This window comes from Eublepharis macularius, chromosome 17 (assembly GCF_028583425.1).
Source record: "Eublepharis macularius isolate TG4126 chromosome 17, MPM_Emac_v1.0, whole genome shotgun sequence".
Classification (NCBI taxonomy): domain Eukaryota; kingdom Metazoa; phylum Chordata; class Lepidosauria; order Squamata; family Eublepharidae; genus Eublepharis; species Eublepharis macularius.
In genome coordinates, this window is record NC_072806.1 from 2,474,860 (window position 1) to 2,492,331 (window position 17,472).

Sequence of the window (17,472 nt, forward strand, 5' to 3'; positions counted from 1 at the left end):
AAAAGGAGAAAAAATTCTCTCTATCCACTTTTCACATATAATGTAATAAACCTCTAATCTCTTATATTTCCTTTAGGAATTTTTAAAAAATCATTTTAAAATCTGAAAATATATAAAGATGAAGCTATACATCTGGGGTTTTGCAAGCCATTATCAACAAAGAAAAGTTGCTTTAAAACTCTTCCTTCAGAATATGTTTCCTGTTCTGTTTGCGGGAGATCCCGAGTCCTCAGTCAGCAGCAAAAAACCCCTAGGAGAATATCGCCCCATAAAACGATAAATAGTCGTCAAATAGTCTCCCACTTCTCATTGGACAGCAAGTGTGTCCTGTCTCCCACAATCACACTACCTCATACGGTTGTTGTGAAGGCAAAAAACTCAGCCAAGTTTGCCTCTTAAAAGTGTTGTCCGCACTGTGAGCAGTTAGAAGCTCAGCTGGCTCCTCCCAAACTTTCCTCTCGGATTTCCAATGGCTTCTCGTTGGCAAGGACAGAACGGGGAAACTCCCACTCTTCCTCGACCGGAGTTGTGATGTCACTTTTTGGAGAGAACGCCGTTTCCTGTTCTGGATAGTGCATGACCACTTCCGTTTCCTCGGCCTCTTCTTGGGCACCACAGGTGCCTTCTTCACCTCTGGCAGGGCAGGCCTTACCGTTGGGCACTTCCGAAACAGACCCCACGATCACGGTGTCGGCTCTCATGATGTATATTTTTTCTGGAGAGGAGGAAGCACAGGCAGGCTAGATGAGTTGTGCCATCTGGATAAGTAGCGCAGACAGATCTATGCACAGTTCTGCACAGCAAAGAGCTGGAAGAGCCCTGAAGGAGCGGCACGTTACCTTGCCACAATCCCTGTAAGCCCTGTAAAGTGAGCTGCTACGATTGTTATCCCCATTCTGCTCATGGGGGGGGGGCTCAGGCTGGCTTGCCTGAGCCCCCCAAGTAAGCTTGTAGCAGAGATGAGAATGGAATCAGGGACTTCCCGGATTGCGCATCATGCTCTTAGCCTCAGTGCTAAGGGTTTTCTATCCCTGAAATGTGCAGCGTGCATTTTTTTGCACCAGCCGTGGAAGGGCCGGTTCTCCCTTCTCGCCGCAAGCCTCAGCAGCAAAAAACCCCTACGAGAATATCGCCCCATATTCTCACCAATGCAGTTACTTGTGTGGCTCCTCACAGCAGGCTCCACAAGCACCCCCCCATCCACCTGAAGCAGCTCAGCCCCTTCCGAGTCAAGGCTGGACGTTTCTTCCGTTTCCGAGAGGGAGCCGCTGGAGGAGGCATTTGCGAGGGATTCTGGCAGTATCATCTCCATCTCTTCCTGGCTCCCCTCGGTGGGAGACATCTCTCCAGTCTTGAGGAAACAGAAGAACAGGAGGGTGATCGGGGATGGAGCCTGCCTCCGTGCAGAAGTGGGGCCCTAAGCACTGTTCGCTTCAGTGATCTTAGAAGGGTGCAGCGCTGCTTAGGGTTGCGCAGTAAGTCACCTTAAAACCGTCTCCGGCAGTGGCCAGCTCTACATCTCGTGCCGGTGAGTTCCATAAATTAATGACTTGTGTGTTTGGAGACGCTCACAAATGAATGGATTCGCCACCCTTGCTCACGCCTCCCCCACTTTGGTCCCTGCAGCTTTCCAAATTCCTGATTTCTCCAAAAGCTGAGAATCTCTCTAGACCTCGTTTCAGGTGGGTAGCTACGTTGGTCTGTAGTAGAAGAGCAAGATTCTGGTCCAGTAGTTCGGTGCTATTGGGCCCAAATCTTGCTCTTTAGACCTAGTGAGATATCCCGTCCCTACCACATTTGGGCCTCCCTACACCCCTTCCTCTTTTCCCCATGCGCTTGTTCTTCCCAATATTTTACCTATGAGATGAGTAGCTAGAACAGAGTTTACACTTACGGCAGAAATCTTTGCCTGGTTGGACACTGCAATAGACAGAAAAAGAGAATTAAAGAAAAAATCATTTCCTCCCATCATGCTTTTGTTTTTATTAATTAATTAATTGATATATTTATTTATTGCATTTCTAGACTGCTCTCCCCATCAGACAGGCTCAGGGCGGTGTAACAGCATACAATTTGTAACATACAGTTTAAAAACAATAAAACACAAATAAACATTAAAACACTATTCCATATACAATAAAATTTCTCAATTGGCGAATATAAATATTAAAATACAGCATTTTAGGCACAGGGCTTGGCTCTTACATCATGCCCTGTGCCACACTTATGAGCTCCTGCATGGGTGGTGGACGGTCTTCAGTGGTACGGCTGGCGGAACATCTCCGTCTTGCAGGCCCAGCGGAAAGATAATAAATCCCGCGGGGCCCTGGTTTCCTCAGACAGAGAGTTCCACCCGGTAGAAGCCAGGACCGAAAAGGCCCTGGCTCTGGTAGAGGCCAGGCGGACCTCCCTGGGATCTTTTGCCTCCTATCTCTACATCCAAATGTGGCCCCAGAGTCCCGATCAAAAAAATCTGCAAAGCAGAGCCAGGGACCGAAACGGAAGAAGTTTTTACACACCTAGGGGGATCCCCAGGCTTGTGGACAAATCATAGAACAGGAAAGAAGTTTAAAACAACACAGAGAAATGATAATTACACAAGCACAGACGTCACAACTAAAAAAAAAATATACTGAAGGAGATCTCATGACGCCTCATCATGAGATCTCAGCGGTAACCTCACACTAGAGGTGTCTTAGGTTGGATTATCAGTCAGGAGGGGGCATTCCAAGCCCAGAACCGAGCCAAAAGAGGCAGGCGGGGAGATTTTGACCAGGAAGTATAGCCAGCATGTTTTCTGCGCCAGCTCTAGACTCCTTATTCCCTGGCTGGTAGTGGAGCAGAAAGCATGCACAGTGCACACTAAGACACTGTTTCTCATACTGGGGGAACCAGGGACCAGCAGGAGTGGGAGACTGGAATGCCCTCTTCGCCATGAGCACTCAGGGGTCCGCCACTTGTTCGTCTAATGTTGATAATGCCAAATTCTGAAGAGCCGTAGAGATAAAAACAAGCCAACACTGGTTCCCAGCCATTCATAGGAACCCCTGATTTAGAGTAATTTGGGGCCTGGGGGCTAGCTCAAAGGACTTGATGGCATTGCGGAAGAGGCAAGCAATCCTGATTTGGAAAGAGCAAGAGTCCAGTCGCACCTATAAGACTAACAAAATTTGTGGTAGGGTATGAGCTTTCGTGAGCCACAGCTCACTTCTTCAGATCTGAAGAAGTGAGCTGTGGCTCAAGAAAACTTACACCCTACCACAAATGTTGTTAGTGTTATAGGTGCTACTGGACTCTTGCTCTTTTCTGCTGCTACAGACAGACTAATACGGCTACCCATCTTGATCTAATCCTGGCTTGGTTTCTTTTCGGATTCATTTATGTGGGTTTTTTGCTATTGGTTTTATTAGATTCGTGTTACATATGCCTGCCGTACAAGGTTTATATGCAGTTATGTACATGTAACATGCATAATGTTTATTTCTCATTTATTGATGCATAAATAATATTGGAAAATGTATATGTTGAAGGGAAAATTCAGAATGAAGTCACAATAAAAGGTAAAAATAGGGAATCTCAATTTCACTGTTCATAAGGGAGAAATGAAATCGAAATGGCTATCTGGGGGTTGAACAAGAAGGAACTAAATTTAATACAAAAGGAAAGAGTGACCCCTAGTGGCGTTCTGAAATCACACAACTTATTTATTTAAATACTTCTGTTTTTAAGGTACCTTCAAGACTAAGTAGATTTGCAGTGGCAGAAATTTCCATGCACTAGGTTACACAAAACGCATTTCCTTGACAGGCAAGTCACTTGGCACTTGGTGCATGCTCTACTCTTGTGAAAACTGCCTTCAGTATTCCACAGGACTGTGTGTCTCTTACAACAGAGAAACAGCTACCCTGCTGGAATTTTTCATAAATGACACTTTGTTATTATTATTATTTATGTCATTTGTAGTCCGCCTTTCTCACTGAGACTCAAAATGGATTACATTGTGTGAGATTAGTACAGTCAGTATCAAGGACATTTCCATAAACAATGCCATAAGATGAATAAAGTTTACAAAGAAATAGCATTAGTAGGAATCCAATACAGAGTTGAAGAAATGCTGAAACAGAACATAAGCAATTCTAGGGCTGACATTAGACAACATGAAGCACAGGTAGCTCATAGGAGCACATATTTAAAGCAACAGATAGTATGTAAGGCAACATAGTGGTGAAGTCTATGGTTCCCAACTCATTAGTAAACCATCCAAGATGACAATATAGCCCTCCTATCTGAGTAAAAGCTATCGGCACCATTGCTCCTCCCAGTTTTTCAGCACAACTTATGTAAACTGGTTTCCCATTGGTTGGCTTGCATCTGTTTTAAACATTCATTGTAAAATAACAATATACATCTTGGGGGGAAAAGCACAAAAGATGAAAAACAATATGGAGTTATTGTTTTTAATGGTGACATTCCCCACTCAAGAGTCCATAGGTATCATAGATCTAGCATATGGAGCTAATGATTTCCAACAAAGAATTCCCAGCACCCGTGCCAAACTACAATACCCAGGATTCCTTTGGGGGAAGCCAAGCCAAGCAGATGAGTGTGGAATGTGTTCAACAAAAAGAAACCCACATGTCTCTCCGATAAACCAAAAAAAATTAATCCCACATGTCTGGTAGAACTGGTTGCTGAGTGGAGAGGAAACGGCACGTTAAATTGCTTTTATTTTGTTTCACCATTGTTTTAACTTTGTATTGGATTTTTAAATTTCTGCAGCCGATAGCCTCTTGTCTTTTTTACTGAATGTCCCAGCCGTTGATCTTTTTGCCTTCTGTTATGTAATCCGTCTAGAGTCCGTCATGAGAAAGGCAGACTATAAATAACAAATAAATTCTGTGCATGCTCCAAGAATGTTCACTGTTGTTTTCCATATTTCAGGACTGAGCCCAGGTTCCGGGAGAGCCCTTCTTGTGAGCTCAAACTCAGCCCCAAAATATTTCTTCCTGCCAATGTGAAGTCTAGCCACAAAAGCAACAGCAATCAGAAAGGGCGTGCTTCTAAGCGGGCACAGGATGTCTCGCCAGCACCACTCAGTAACCCCTCTTCCCTGCCGTATTTGAGGATGCGAGAGAAGGGCTTCCAGGGACTTGAATTCTGGCACTTAAATTAAGATCAATCTTAAATTAATTTCCCTGCAGGCATACTCATCAGAACAAGATCCTACTGAGAATAATGTCACAGACTCCCTAGTAAGTGAGAGTTGCAGCTATAATTTTGGAAAATAAGCATTGACTCAAACAATTTTGTTTTTGGAAAAGAAAAAAAAAGACCCTGTATCCCCCTCACCCCGATATGTGCTTAAAACAATTTGCAATATAAGAGTTTTAAGACAAATGGATAGAAACCAAAAAGAAAATCAATAAGAACAGACAAGACAAAATCAGAAACACAGAACGACTCGTGTTCAGAGGACATGAAGCCCCCTCCCTAGCCACTTTCCCCTATTCGCAATATACTCCACCACCGTCACCACCCCCGTATCGATCAAGAAGCAAGCCAGTTCACAGAAGGAAGTTCTGAATGGCGCTTTCCGAACTCACTTGTCACTTTGTGGGGGACAGTCCACTTCTTGCAAACTCTCTTCTTCCACAGCATCACCAAGCCAGCGCACAGTAGTAACGTGAACAGAAGTGCTACTGCCAAGAGCGTAAAATCCTTTTCCTCTACAAAACCAAGTTCACAACACAGGTCAGAGCAAAAGAGCAAAAGATGTAACTGCTGCTTTAGCCAATAGAAAATTGCAATTGGTTCCTTTCAGTTGGAGAATCACAAATACGGGATGCTGAAAAGCACAATGAACCACCACTTATATCCTCACTAGCATGATACCTGTGCTTCGCTACAGTATTTAACTACTTTAAATTCAGTTATAATACGAGTATGTAACATTTTTTGGTTTGGGTTTTTTTTAAGTTGGTTTTGTAGTATAATAGTATAGTGCCATCTCTGGAGGAGATGAAGTGTGGAATGTTGTGAGCCCCAATCAGCCCACATATGCAAATGACCCTGAAAGGCTGGCCCAATCGGAAGAATGGCTGAGCTGGCAGCAGGCGGGGGTGCAAGCAGGCAGCAGCCTGCCAGCCACACAGGGAAGCTGTATCCCTTTGGGAAAACACATTCTACCCTTTTTTACCACCTTAGGGGGTGAATTTCTTAAAATCCCTTCTTAGTGGGTGTTGGTACCATGGAAGGAATGTTTTCTCCAAATTTCATGTTTCTAGGTCCAGGGGTTTGGGCTGGATGTTGATGAGTCAGTCAGGACACTTGTCTTTTTATATATATATATATATATATATATATATATATATATATATATATATATATATATATATATATATATATATATATTACAGTGGCCAAATGATAAGAGGATGGAGGGGCTTCTGTATGTTCGACAGCTGCAGAGGAGGAGGACATCATTTCTGAGTATGCAATCAGAAGTCACAGTCCTAGCGCTGCCAGGAGGAGAAAAGCAGCACCTGCCAACGTTCTCTCTTTTATGAAGCTAAATCAGCCTTGGCCCACCAAGCCCAGTCTCAGGTTGAGGAAGGCCATTCCCCATTCCTGTTACCTGCTTAGGCCAGGGCCAGAACCCAGGACCTTCTGTACACAAAGCTGGTGTTCAGACACTGAGCCACAGCCCCTTCACAGAACTTGAGGAGTTAGTCGTGTTAGTCTGTAGTTGCAAAACAGTAGAGTCCAGTAGCATCTTTAAGACTAACCTACTTTACTGTAGCATAAGCTTTTGAGAACCACAGCTCTCTTCGTCAGATGCATGGTCAAGCTGGCAGGGGAGGGGAGGGGTGCAAGCAGGCAGCAGCCTGCCAGCCGCACAGCGAAGCTGTATCCCTTTGGGAAAACACATTTTACCCCTTTTTACCAGCTTAGGTGGTGAATTTTTGAAAATCCCGTCTTGGTGTTTACTTCATGAAAGGAATGTCCTGCCCAAATATCATGTTTCTAGGTCCAGGGGTTTGGGCTGGGCGTTGACGAGTCAGTTAGGACACTTGTCTTTATATATATAGATTACAGTGGCCATGCATCTGACGAAGAGAACTGTGGTTTTCGAAAGCTTATGCTACAGTATAGTTTGTTAGTCTTAAAGGTGCTACTGGACTCTTTACAATTTCACAGAACTTGGAAGCAAATGTTTCATCTACTCTGCAAGGCGGGAACTAAACAGCATCGGCCATTCGGGATGCAAATTCGAAGAAAGGGAGATTTCACCCTTAGATCCCAAAACAACGCTGTCTCTTCACCTTTGATTAAAATCTTCTGTTGTGTCATGATGTCTGGAATTCCAGTGTTGTTTGATTTGTTCATGGGTTGTGTGGTGACTGTGTCCAGAATGTTAGAGGATACCAGCCCAAGTTGGTCCCGCGCAGAGTTCTCTTGCTTTTCTGCAAGCTTCTCTGGCCTGGTATTGCTGGGAAAAGGAACAATAGGGAAGCAGGAAGACAAAAGTTCCAGTTCGAACCTGGTTAGTCACGCAGGCATCCTTACCCACTTCTGCAGAGAAGCTATGAATCAAATCAGAACAAAACTAGGTGGGGGAACCAGAAGCACGCAGGAATAGCCATGTGTATGCCAACAATGAGGGCACCAGATAGACAGACCTCTTGGGGAAGGGAGTTCCAAAGGCATAGCACCAGCACAAAAAGGGCCTTATCCCTGCTCACCATCTGCATCACCCCTGAAAGGGGGGGCCTTCAAGGACCCTCTAGCTGAAAGGAACTCATAAGGAACTTCCGAAAAAGCCTGATTAATTTGTGGAACTCACCGCCGCAGGAAGTAGTGATGGCCAAACTAAGATGGCTTTAACAACAAAATTCATGGAGGGAGGTCCACCAGGGGCTATTAACTACAATAACTAAACAGAACTTCCATGTTCAGAGACAGTGCACTTCTGAAACCCAATTCTTGAAGGCAGCAGCAGGGGAGACATTGAGGCCTACGCCCTGCTTGCAGACCTTTGGGAGAAGGAATCTGGTGGGAGATGGGATGCTAGGCGAGATGTCCTCTTGGTCTATGCCAGCTGGAGGCATCTTTCAGAATCCCAGCCTCTTTTGCTTCCCCTCACCCCCTTTCAAAAGACCGATATGCTCTTTCTAGCTAGCCCCTCCCAAAAGACCTACTTTGACCAAGATCCAGAGGAGTTAGCTGTGTTAGTTTGTAGTCACAAAATAGTAGAGAGTCCAGTGGCACCTTTAAGACTAACCAACTTTATTGTAGCAGAAGCATCTGACGAAGAGAACTGTGATTTGCGAAAGCTTATGCTACAATAAAGTTGCATCTGATGAAGAGAGCTGTGGTCCTCGAAAGCTTATGCTACAATAAAGTTGCATCTGATGAAGAGAGCTGTGGTCCTCGAAAGCTTATGCTACAATAAAGTTGGTTAGTCTTAAAGGTGCCACTGGACTCTTTACTATTTTATTATTTTGACTAAGTGGCCTTGGGAACAGACTCGGGTGTAATCCCATCGGGACATGTTTGGTGCCAAAGCATGACGTTTGCCACCTTCCTTCTTGCCTCGCCTGCCCGCCAAGGTCTGTTCTGCTATGCTCCTTCCTCTCTGGCCCACAGTAAAAATGCTAGGGCCTGAGTAGAGACTTGACGGTTTCACTGGTGTGGGTTGTAATGTTTTTCAAAAGTTAGCAAAGGAAGGAATCAGAAAGGGAAGTTCTTACTTTCTCAGCACTGAGGGGGGGGGGGGCAGTGGAGGCGGAAAAAACGTGATTCTGCTAGAACCTCAGAGGAGCTTTTCAGGATCAAACCAAAGGGTCTCTCTGGTCCAGCATCCTTTTTCCTACAGTGGCCAACAAAATCCCTCTGGAAAGTCCACAAACAGAGGCCCAAAGCTTGTCCTGGTTTTTGCCTTCCAAAACCCGGCATTCCAAGACAGACCCATCTCCAAGCACAGAAGGTTCATTTAGTCATCATCATAACCTAATATAAACCCGCTCATCATTCATTTGTCTGCTCTCCTTTTAAAGCAACCTGTGCTAGAGGCCATCATTGTCTCTTGTGGCAGTAAGTTCCACAGGCTGCTTTTACGTATCATGTATAGAAGTACTTCCTTTTGTCTGCTCTGATTTTACTGTCGACTTCATCCAGTGTCCCTCAGAAAGGAGAGGGGGGAAATATTGCACCCCCCTCTCCAGGGTGGTGGTGGAGAGTGCCTTCAAGTCACAGCTGACTTATGGCAACCCCCTAGTGGGGTTTTCAAGGCAAGAAACTAACAGAGGTGGTTTGCCATTGCCTGCCTCTGCAGCCCTGGTCTTTGTTGGAGGTCTCCCATCCAATTACTAACCATGGCCAACCCTGCTTAGCTTCTGAGATCTGGTGAGAGCAGGCTGGCTGGGGCTATCCAGATCAGGGCTCTCCTTGCCGTACCACACATATTATAAACTACTGTCAGATGCCTTCCCCTTTGTCCTTTTTCTAACTAGTAATGCCCTCACTTTTCTTATAGAGAAAGATTTCCAACATCTGTTGATAGGTGACAGAAAAAAAATACATGAGGGCTAATATGTGACCATAGATCCACGTTTTTGCATGGCCCTCAATACCAAGAACATTTAAAACTACATTTCTGTCTCCCACCCGTGCACAAAAAGCAGTGATCAGTCCACCAGAACACAAACAGCCTTGCTTTCAAGTTCCCAAATGGTATTCCAACCAGACGCAAGCAATAGATTTTAGCCATTTTTACTGAACAACTTTACAGGCCTGTTGTAAAGATGACTGAATGCAAGGTCTCCCCGCACTGCATAACTACTAAGTTCTATTCATACTTGCTTTCCGTTTTGCATTCCCAGGGTTCGGTTTTGACCCTATGAAAATGCCAATTCCGTCATCCAGCTTTTGATGAAATTCCTGCCCCCCACCCTGTGGTTATGTGAAAGGTCAGGATACAGTCCCACTGAATAAATCAATGCAAAGCAAGCGGGGCTCACACTCTGCGGGGCTGGCATGTCTCTGTACTTGAATCCGCTTCAGAGAAGGTCCTTGGAGGGCATTTTTCACATACCGTATCTTCCTCAGAAGTGCCTGGCCAAAGAAAGGAGGACTGAATTAAGGGGGAAATCACCATAAAAATAAATGCAGCCATTTGAAGGGGCTACCGCTGAGAAGTGGGTACTAGATCATATCAAGTGGGTTCTAGATCGCACTAAGCCTGAATTCTCCCTAGATGCTAAAATGACAAAACTGAGGCTATTGTACTTTGGTCACATCATGGGAAGACAAGATCCTCTGGAAAAGTCAATAATGCAAGGAAAGGTGGAAGGCAGCAGGAAAAGAGGAAGGCCTAAAACGAGGTGGCTGGACTCAATCAAAGAAGCCACGTCCTCCAGTTTGCAGGATCTGAGCAAGTGTGTTAATGAGAGGACGTTGTGTAGGTCTTTCATTCAAAGGGTTTCTGTAGGCCGGAGGTGACTTGATGGCACATAACACACACCCCAACAAGAAAGGCAGGAGCCAAGGAGCTCTGGCCAGGGAGTCTGGTATCAGGGCCCTGAAGCGCCATCCTCCGGAGTCTGATTGTTGCTGCTCCACACCACCATCTCAGAGTTCTGCAATTTGTAGACAAAGGATGAGGATCTAGCTAGCCTCTCGTTTGGCTCTCCAAGATGATGCAAACAAGTTTTTTTTTCAGTGGGAATGCAGTGGAATGGAGTTCCGGAACCTCTTAAAAATGGTCACAAGGCCGGTGGCCCTGCCCCCTGATCTCCAGACAGAGGGGAATTTAGATTGCCCTCCGGGCAATCTAAACTCCCCTCTGTCTGGAGATCAGGGGGCGGGGCCACCGGCCATGTGACCATTTTCACCAAGGGTGATTTAAACTTTAAAAAAACTCCCCCCTTGTCCCAGCGGACCCAAAGCGACGTCATTGTGCGGTCCTGAGTTCCACCACTGAGTTCCACCACCTCTTTTCCCAGAAAAAAAGCCCTGAGTGCAAGGAATGCCAGAGCCGCCAGCACCTACAGGACAGCTCACTTGCCCGCCTCCTGACCATCCTGCCAGCTTACCTGTGAAGCTCTTCTCTTCCAAAGTGGCATTTTAGTCCTGGTTTGGAATCTTGGGCCACGGGCAAGAGACCGAGCCACAGTTTGTCATGCTGTCCAAATGTCATGACACGCTGTGGTTTCTTGTGAACCAGGAAGGTTTCGGTCTCTGGGTCACACGGGAAGGGAAGAATGCAGGAAAATGGAATTTCTCACGCTCTTTCAGTTTGTTGTTACATCCGAATGTAGCCCCACGTGTGGCCATTATGCTCCTACCTCTAATTTTGACTCCAAAGCCGGGCTTGCAGGTTGTCAGGGGGGAGCATCGAGCGCAAGTGTTTGGGATGCTCGTTTGACAGTACAGCCCATGCTTGCACATGCACACCCGGCTGGAATTGTGCGTGCAAGGCGCCTTCTGCACAAGATTGCGTTCTGCAGGGGAGGAATAAAAAAAGAGACGTTGGAAGAGCTGGACAAGGGGTGGGGAAGACACGCATTTGTTGGTAATAGATCCAGAGGAGTTAGCCGTGTTAGTCTGTAGCTGCAAAATAGTAAAGAGTCCAGTAGCACCTCTAAGACTAACCAACTTTATTGTAGCATAAGCTTTTGAGAATCACAGCTCTCTTCATCAGATGCATCTGATAAGAAGAGCTGTGGTTGTCGAAAGCTTATGCTACAATAAAATTGGTTCGTCTTAAAGGTGCTACTGGACTCTACTATTTCTTGGTAACTGATCAAAAAGAGCCTGTGTTAGTTGCAGATGGACAGGGCATGCCCCGCCTGGAATTTGTTCCATCACTGAAGATGGACTGCATCTCTAATGTAGCCAAAGAAGATGGTAGAATACAGCAGTGGTAGAATGGACTCTTATCACTTTACAATGCTTGTAGTGAGAGATCAAATAATCTTCTTCATAGCATGCACACACATACAGCCTCACTGCAAGCAGAACAGTAGAACAGAGGACTGTTTTAAAAATGCTCTCCTTGATAAGCTTTTTTTCTACTTGCAGGGAGTTCTCTCCTTATTGTGTGAGGATGCATTACAAAAAAGTATGCTCTCCTGTGCTGTACCTTCACATTATGCTGTATGTGTAGATCCTGCCCTAGTTGGACTTGAAGGCAGCAGACAGAACTCATGGGGCTTTGGCCTAGAGCTGCTCATGATTAGTAGCTTTATTTAAACTATTTCTTATCCATGCTCCCTATGTTAAAAAAATATATATATAATGCACGAGGTAGTTTTTTGACATCATTGGAATAAAATACCAGGAGCGGAAAATCTTGCAAGCAATTCAACAGCAATAAACTTGAAAGAACATGGAAGCCCCACTTCGGTTTTAAAAAACCCACAAGATGGAAACACAGAAAATACACACTCATCAGATTAAACAGGAGAATGCCTCAAAGTAAAACGGAAGATATTAAAAACACCGTAGAATGCCTAGAAAAATAACAGAATTTTCATCTGGCACCTAAAGGTTAATAACAACAACAACAACATTTGATTTATATACCACCCTTCAAGGCAACTTAATGCCCACACAGAGCGGTTAACAAACCATGTTATCCCCATATTAAACACCCTGTGAGGTGGGTGGGGCTGAGAGAGCTCTGAGAGAGCTGTGACTGACCCAAGGCTACCCAGCTGGCTTCAAGCGGATGAGTGGGGAATCAAACCTGGCTCTCCAGATTAGGGTCCTGCCGCTCTTATCCACTACACCAAACTGGCACCAGGTGAGCCCCTTGACATGGCTGTTTGCACGGCAAAGCAATACCTGTTCAGTATGTGTGTTTGCAAACAGATGCTAGAGGGGTTACTCTAATAGGGAAAGCAAGGCAAGAGGTCAGGAGGGTGCAGGGAAAGAGGCATCTGTCTCAAAAGTGGAACATGACAATCAAGGCAGGCTCCAGCGGCCACTACCTGAGTTGCACGTCAAACAGTCCTGACACCGGGGTGTCAGTTCTTCATAGTTCAGGAACTGATCTGGTCCACACTGCTTCTCACAGTCACTTTGGCGATCAGTAGGGCATTTGGTCTTTGGCGTGAACCCTAGAGAGATGGTAGTGGAGGACAGAGAAAATATAATTGACAACTTCCAGGGGCATCTGCAAACAATGCAGAATCAGCTTGCGGAACTCACTGACACAAGAGGCAGCAGCGGCCACTGAAAGAGCTTAAAAGGGGCTTTAGGCAGATGCTTGGAGGAGGAGGAGTCCATCCATGGGTATGAGCCATAATAGCTAAATAGAACCTCCAAGTTTCAAGGCAGTGTCCTGTGAATGCCAGTGACTGGGGCAGGTCAAATAAAGAGACGGGTTCTGTGATCCCACTTCTTGGCCTTCCAGAGGCCCCTGGTTGTCCATGGCAGGAAATGGGAAACTGGACTAAATATACCATTGGCCTGATCCAGCAGAGGCTTTCGATGGCAGCTACCAATACATCCTAAAATACAGCAAGGTAGGAAGTGAAATCAAAACAAACAAGCAGCCAGACCACAAAGGAAACCTGCCTATCTGGCAGTGCCAGGGGGCTGGCCAAAAAGCCCCCCAGTGGCACGCAACCAATAGCCAGTCCCTAACTCAGCGGAGAAATGTCAGAAATTTCCTCTTGAATGAAGGCAAAAAGCCCCTCCACCCACGGAGTTCTTTTAAACCAGGCAAGGGAGTTTTAGGGCTTTGCTTGAAGCCCCAAGCGCCACTGCCCCTGATGAGTCAGCGACTAACTCCGGAGAGCCCCCAGTGGCACTGTCTTTTAGGGGAAGTCCCCCCTGCCTGGGTTTCAGACCACATACCTCAGGGATATGCATCTTGCTGGCTGGTCTTATTAAAGAGCTATGAGTGAAGCTCTTTAAATGCGTGAGTCAACGGGGCTGGGACCTCTTTCCTGCATGATCTGCCTTCTAAGTTTTGCACTGTTGCTTCCCTGTTGACTCTCGCCACCCTCCTCCCAACATGACAAGGCACCTCTGAGGTCTCCCCACCTAAACTAACTGACGCCTCCCCTTTGCATCTGGGCGTCCCGTGCAAAGTTAGATCTGCCTCCACCACAGTTAAGTCCCTGGAAGTTACCGTGCCCTTCCGGATTGTGCTGTTTGGTTGCTGGTTGTTTTGAAAGTGCTCATCTGGGGTTGTAGCCAGGGATGGGCCAACGCCGGGGGTGGGTGGGACGGGACACAGTTCTATTTGTAGCACTTCTTTGTCCCCACCTTCTGAACAGGGGCCCTTATAATTTTAGACACAGCGCTTTTGTACTTAAAGACTAGAAGCTTGCTTATAGAATTGACAAATTTCTGGCTAAAGAAACGATCCCCTTTTCGGCCACAGTTCCTGGCCCTTCCCATGACTAGCAAGGTTGGCTGCTGTCTTGCTCAACGTGGTAAAATATCCCTGCACATAGAAAGCTAAGACCCTGCTCACACACACTCCCAAAGTTTCTGAAGAAGTGAGCTGTGCCTCACGAAAGCTCATCCCCTACCACAAATTTTCGTTAGTCTTACAGGTGCTCCTGGACTCTTGCTCTTTTCGATTCTCAAAGTGGCGAATGATTTCACACCACATGGACAAGCACTGGAGCCATGTGGGAGCGGCAAGTCTCTGCTTCCCAACTAGGTGGATGAAATCTACCCCATGCTTCTGCTGGCGCATGACTCCAGTAGTGTTCTCATACGTAGAACAGGGGCGAGCAACTCTCAGATGTGAATGGCAATGAGGGCCACAGCCGGATCTCACCCTCCCTATGTAGGATGTCCTCTCAAGAGGCTCTTGTTTAAATCGTTGGGATTTTAGCTGTGGCTTGTCCTCTAACCCTACCAAAAGGGCCGCATCTCAGTGGAAGAGTGCTCGCTTTACATGCCGAAGAGCCCAGGATCAGCTGTTCCAGTGGAAGTGACTTGGGCAGCCATGCCAGGAAAGACCCTTTCTCAGCCACTCAGAGGAGACTGAACTAGGTGGATCTAAGGCAACATCAGGTGTTAAAAGATACCCACCTGTGGGGCACCGATAGCAGCATCTCTGGGTTTCTTTGCTGTAGAACCTGTCTTCAGCATCTTTACAGGACTGAGGCAAGACAGCTTCTCCCTAGAATGTCAGACAGGCCAAAGCTACTGTTAAAAATACCAGTCGTAAGACAACCAAGAAAAACAAAAATGTAAAATGGTCGTCAGTCTCCGTGCTCTACTGCTGAGTGTACTGTAACCACAGCTTAGAAAGCCTCAGTATCTGTGTAGTCAGAACTATGTACTGTCCCTTTAACAATTGGTACTCATGGGAATTGTAGTCCCCCCTCCAATATAGAAGTTTTATTGTAGGCTTCCTGTGAAGGTGTTAAAAGGTTTTATGGTCCTCTTCCCCCCTTTGTTCGGACCCTTGCCCTCAAGGATGCAACAGTCATAATGAATTTACCGCTTGTCTACAACAAATCTGGACCAATAAAGATGAATCTTGCTTATATTTGAACCATGCCTCGTTCACTGGCTAAAACTGTGAGTAAGGATCCCTTTTACGATCTGGGTTGAGACAGGCAGCGTGTTAGAGCTATCTGGAAGCTAGCATCTTTCCCAGCTGCTTCCAGAATACTGAGCTTTCACATGTCAATTAGATCCGTGGCCCTGCAGTCTAAGAGCTGCAGATACATTTAACCCACCCAGTGGGACTGATGTTTTTGCAGAGGAGCTGAGCCAGGGACCACACAGCTTAAATAGACTTTGATCTCCACGTGCAAGGAGTTCTGTACAGGAGCAGATGCACACAGAGACACCCAGGAACCAGCTCAAGCCGGCCTGACATTTGGCTCCGAAGCCTGGGGTGGAGAAAGGGTGCTGAAGCAGTTTCAAGATCAGTGCGATATGACCAGCCTGGGCAACGCCGGGCAAAAGAAGTTTGCACCATCTAAGGCAACTGAACAATCTTCAAGGGCAGCCCTCTACAGAGAACCTTACCATAGTAACTGATTACATTGACCTACGTTTGCAAATTTGGTTAACGGACAGACAGGCCAACAAACTGCCAGCAGAGTTGTGATCCAGCAAGCCCACCAGAGCCTTCCAGCTGCACGGCGGCCTGCCACGTTCTCAGTAAGCCCAGTTTTTCTGCCTCCCAAGCTGGCCGCTCTGGAGCCCTTCTTACCAGCGTCATGCCAGAGTTCTTACCAGTTAGTCGTACATGCCTGTTAGGGAGCAACAAGAACTTAGGATGGTGGGAAGCACTGAGAGAAGAACGAGCGGGCTTCCAAAAAGATTCTGCTGTTCACCGCAGTACTGGGAGGGCTGCTTATGAATGGCTCTTTGCTGAAGTCGAGGCCACGTTAATAACGACACCGAAGGGCTGTGAATATGTCAGAACGTGACTTTGCCATGAGGAGTGCTCATTCAGGGCTGTTCAGATTAAGCAAAACAGAGAAGAGGAAAGCCCCACCAACCCACGGCAGACAGGAGGGAGTGTGGCTCAGTGGTGGAAAACTTTCTTTGCATACTGAGAGGCCCAGGCTCAGTTCCCAGCATACCCAGTTTGGAGAATGACAAACAGCAGCGCCGGGAAAGATTTCTGCCTGGGGACCGCACAGCGCTGCCGATGGTCAAAACAGACCGTGCTGGGTTGAGGGTCTGAGTCAGCACAAAGGGGAAATCATTTGTCTGACTTAGAACAGGCTGAAAGCAACGTTGCATCTCCCTTCCCTTGTACCTTGGCTCCGCTCTGCGACAGGCTCTCCTCGGAACACATAAATAATAAAGATGGAAGTGCCCCTGAGAGCACACAGAGTGCATAGCAGTGCATGATCGTCCTTGAGCACCTGAAATTAGGGACAAGGGAGTCCAAAGATTTGACAGCAGGCCAGACCTTTACTTACAAGAAACGGTCCTAACAAAAAGTGTGCAAGGCATGGAATCAACACAGAGCGGGACCACAAGTGACGCCTGACACAGGTTGGACACTTGCCAGCTTCCCTCAAGTTTTGATGGGAAATGTAGGCAGCTTGGCGGAATGTTGGGCAAGTGACAGTTGAAAAGTCCATTGGACAGCAGTCGGAGAGCCAAGCTGCAAGACCAGGACGCCTCCATTTCCCATCAAAACTTGAGGGAAGCGGACAAGTGTCCAACCTGTGCCAGGCGTCACTTGTGGTCCCGCTCACAGTCTTTCCTTTTTAAACATTTGACAGAAACTGCCTACTCATTTGAAGCTTGCTGTAATTTTTATTTGTGGCCTCTTTAGTAATGAAGACTGCTAACCTGGTGTTCTTCTTTTTTTTTTTTAAGTATGATCTCAGAGATTTCCCTGAAATTTTGGCTTCCAGATTAGCAGGCAGACAGACTTCAAGCCCACAATAGCATCATCCATGTAAACCTATCTTATCAGCCACACCAAAGAGGGTAAAAACTAAATAAGCTAAGAACTAGGACTATGAC

General features: G+C 46.4%; 1 protein-coding gene across 1 annotated transcript; it reads right to left on the bottom strand.

Moving 5' to 3' along the window:
* Nucleotides 1-188: 188 nt before the first annotated feature.
* TNFRSF8 (TNF receptor superfamily member 8) lies at nucleotides 189-16,204 on the bottom strand. The gene is made up of 10 exons (XM_055001753.1): nucleotides 16,196-16,204; nucleotides 15,058-15,148; nucleotides 12,993-13,121; nucleotides 11,346-11,501; nucleotides 10,020-10,113; nucleotides 7,323-7,489; nucleotides 5,604-5,726; nucleotides 1,895-1,920; nucleotides 1,147-1,351; nucleotides 189-715 (listed from the first exon to the last, which is right to left on the bottom strand). Exons 1-10 carry the CDS (start codon nucleotides 16,202-16,204, stop codon nucleotides 432-434), a joined length of 1,284 nt encoding a protein of 427 aa, XP_054857728.1. The 3' UTR covers nucleotides 189-431.
* Between the last annotated feature and the right edge of the window lie 1,268 nt (nucleotides 16,205-17,472).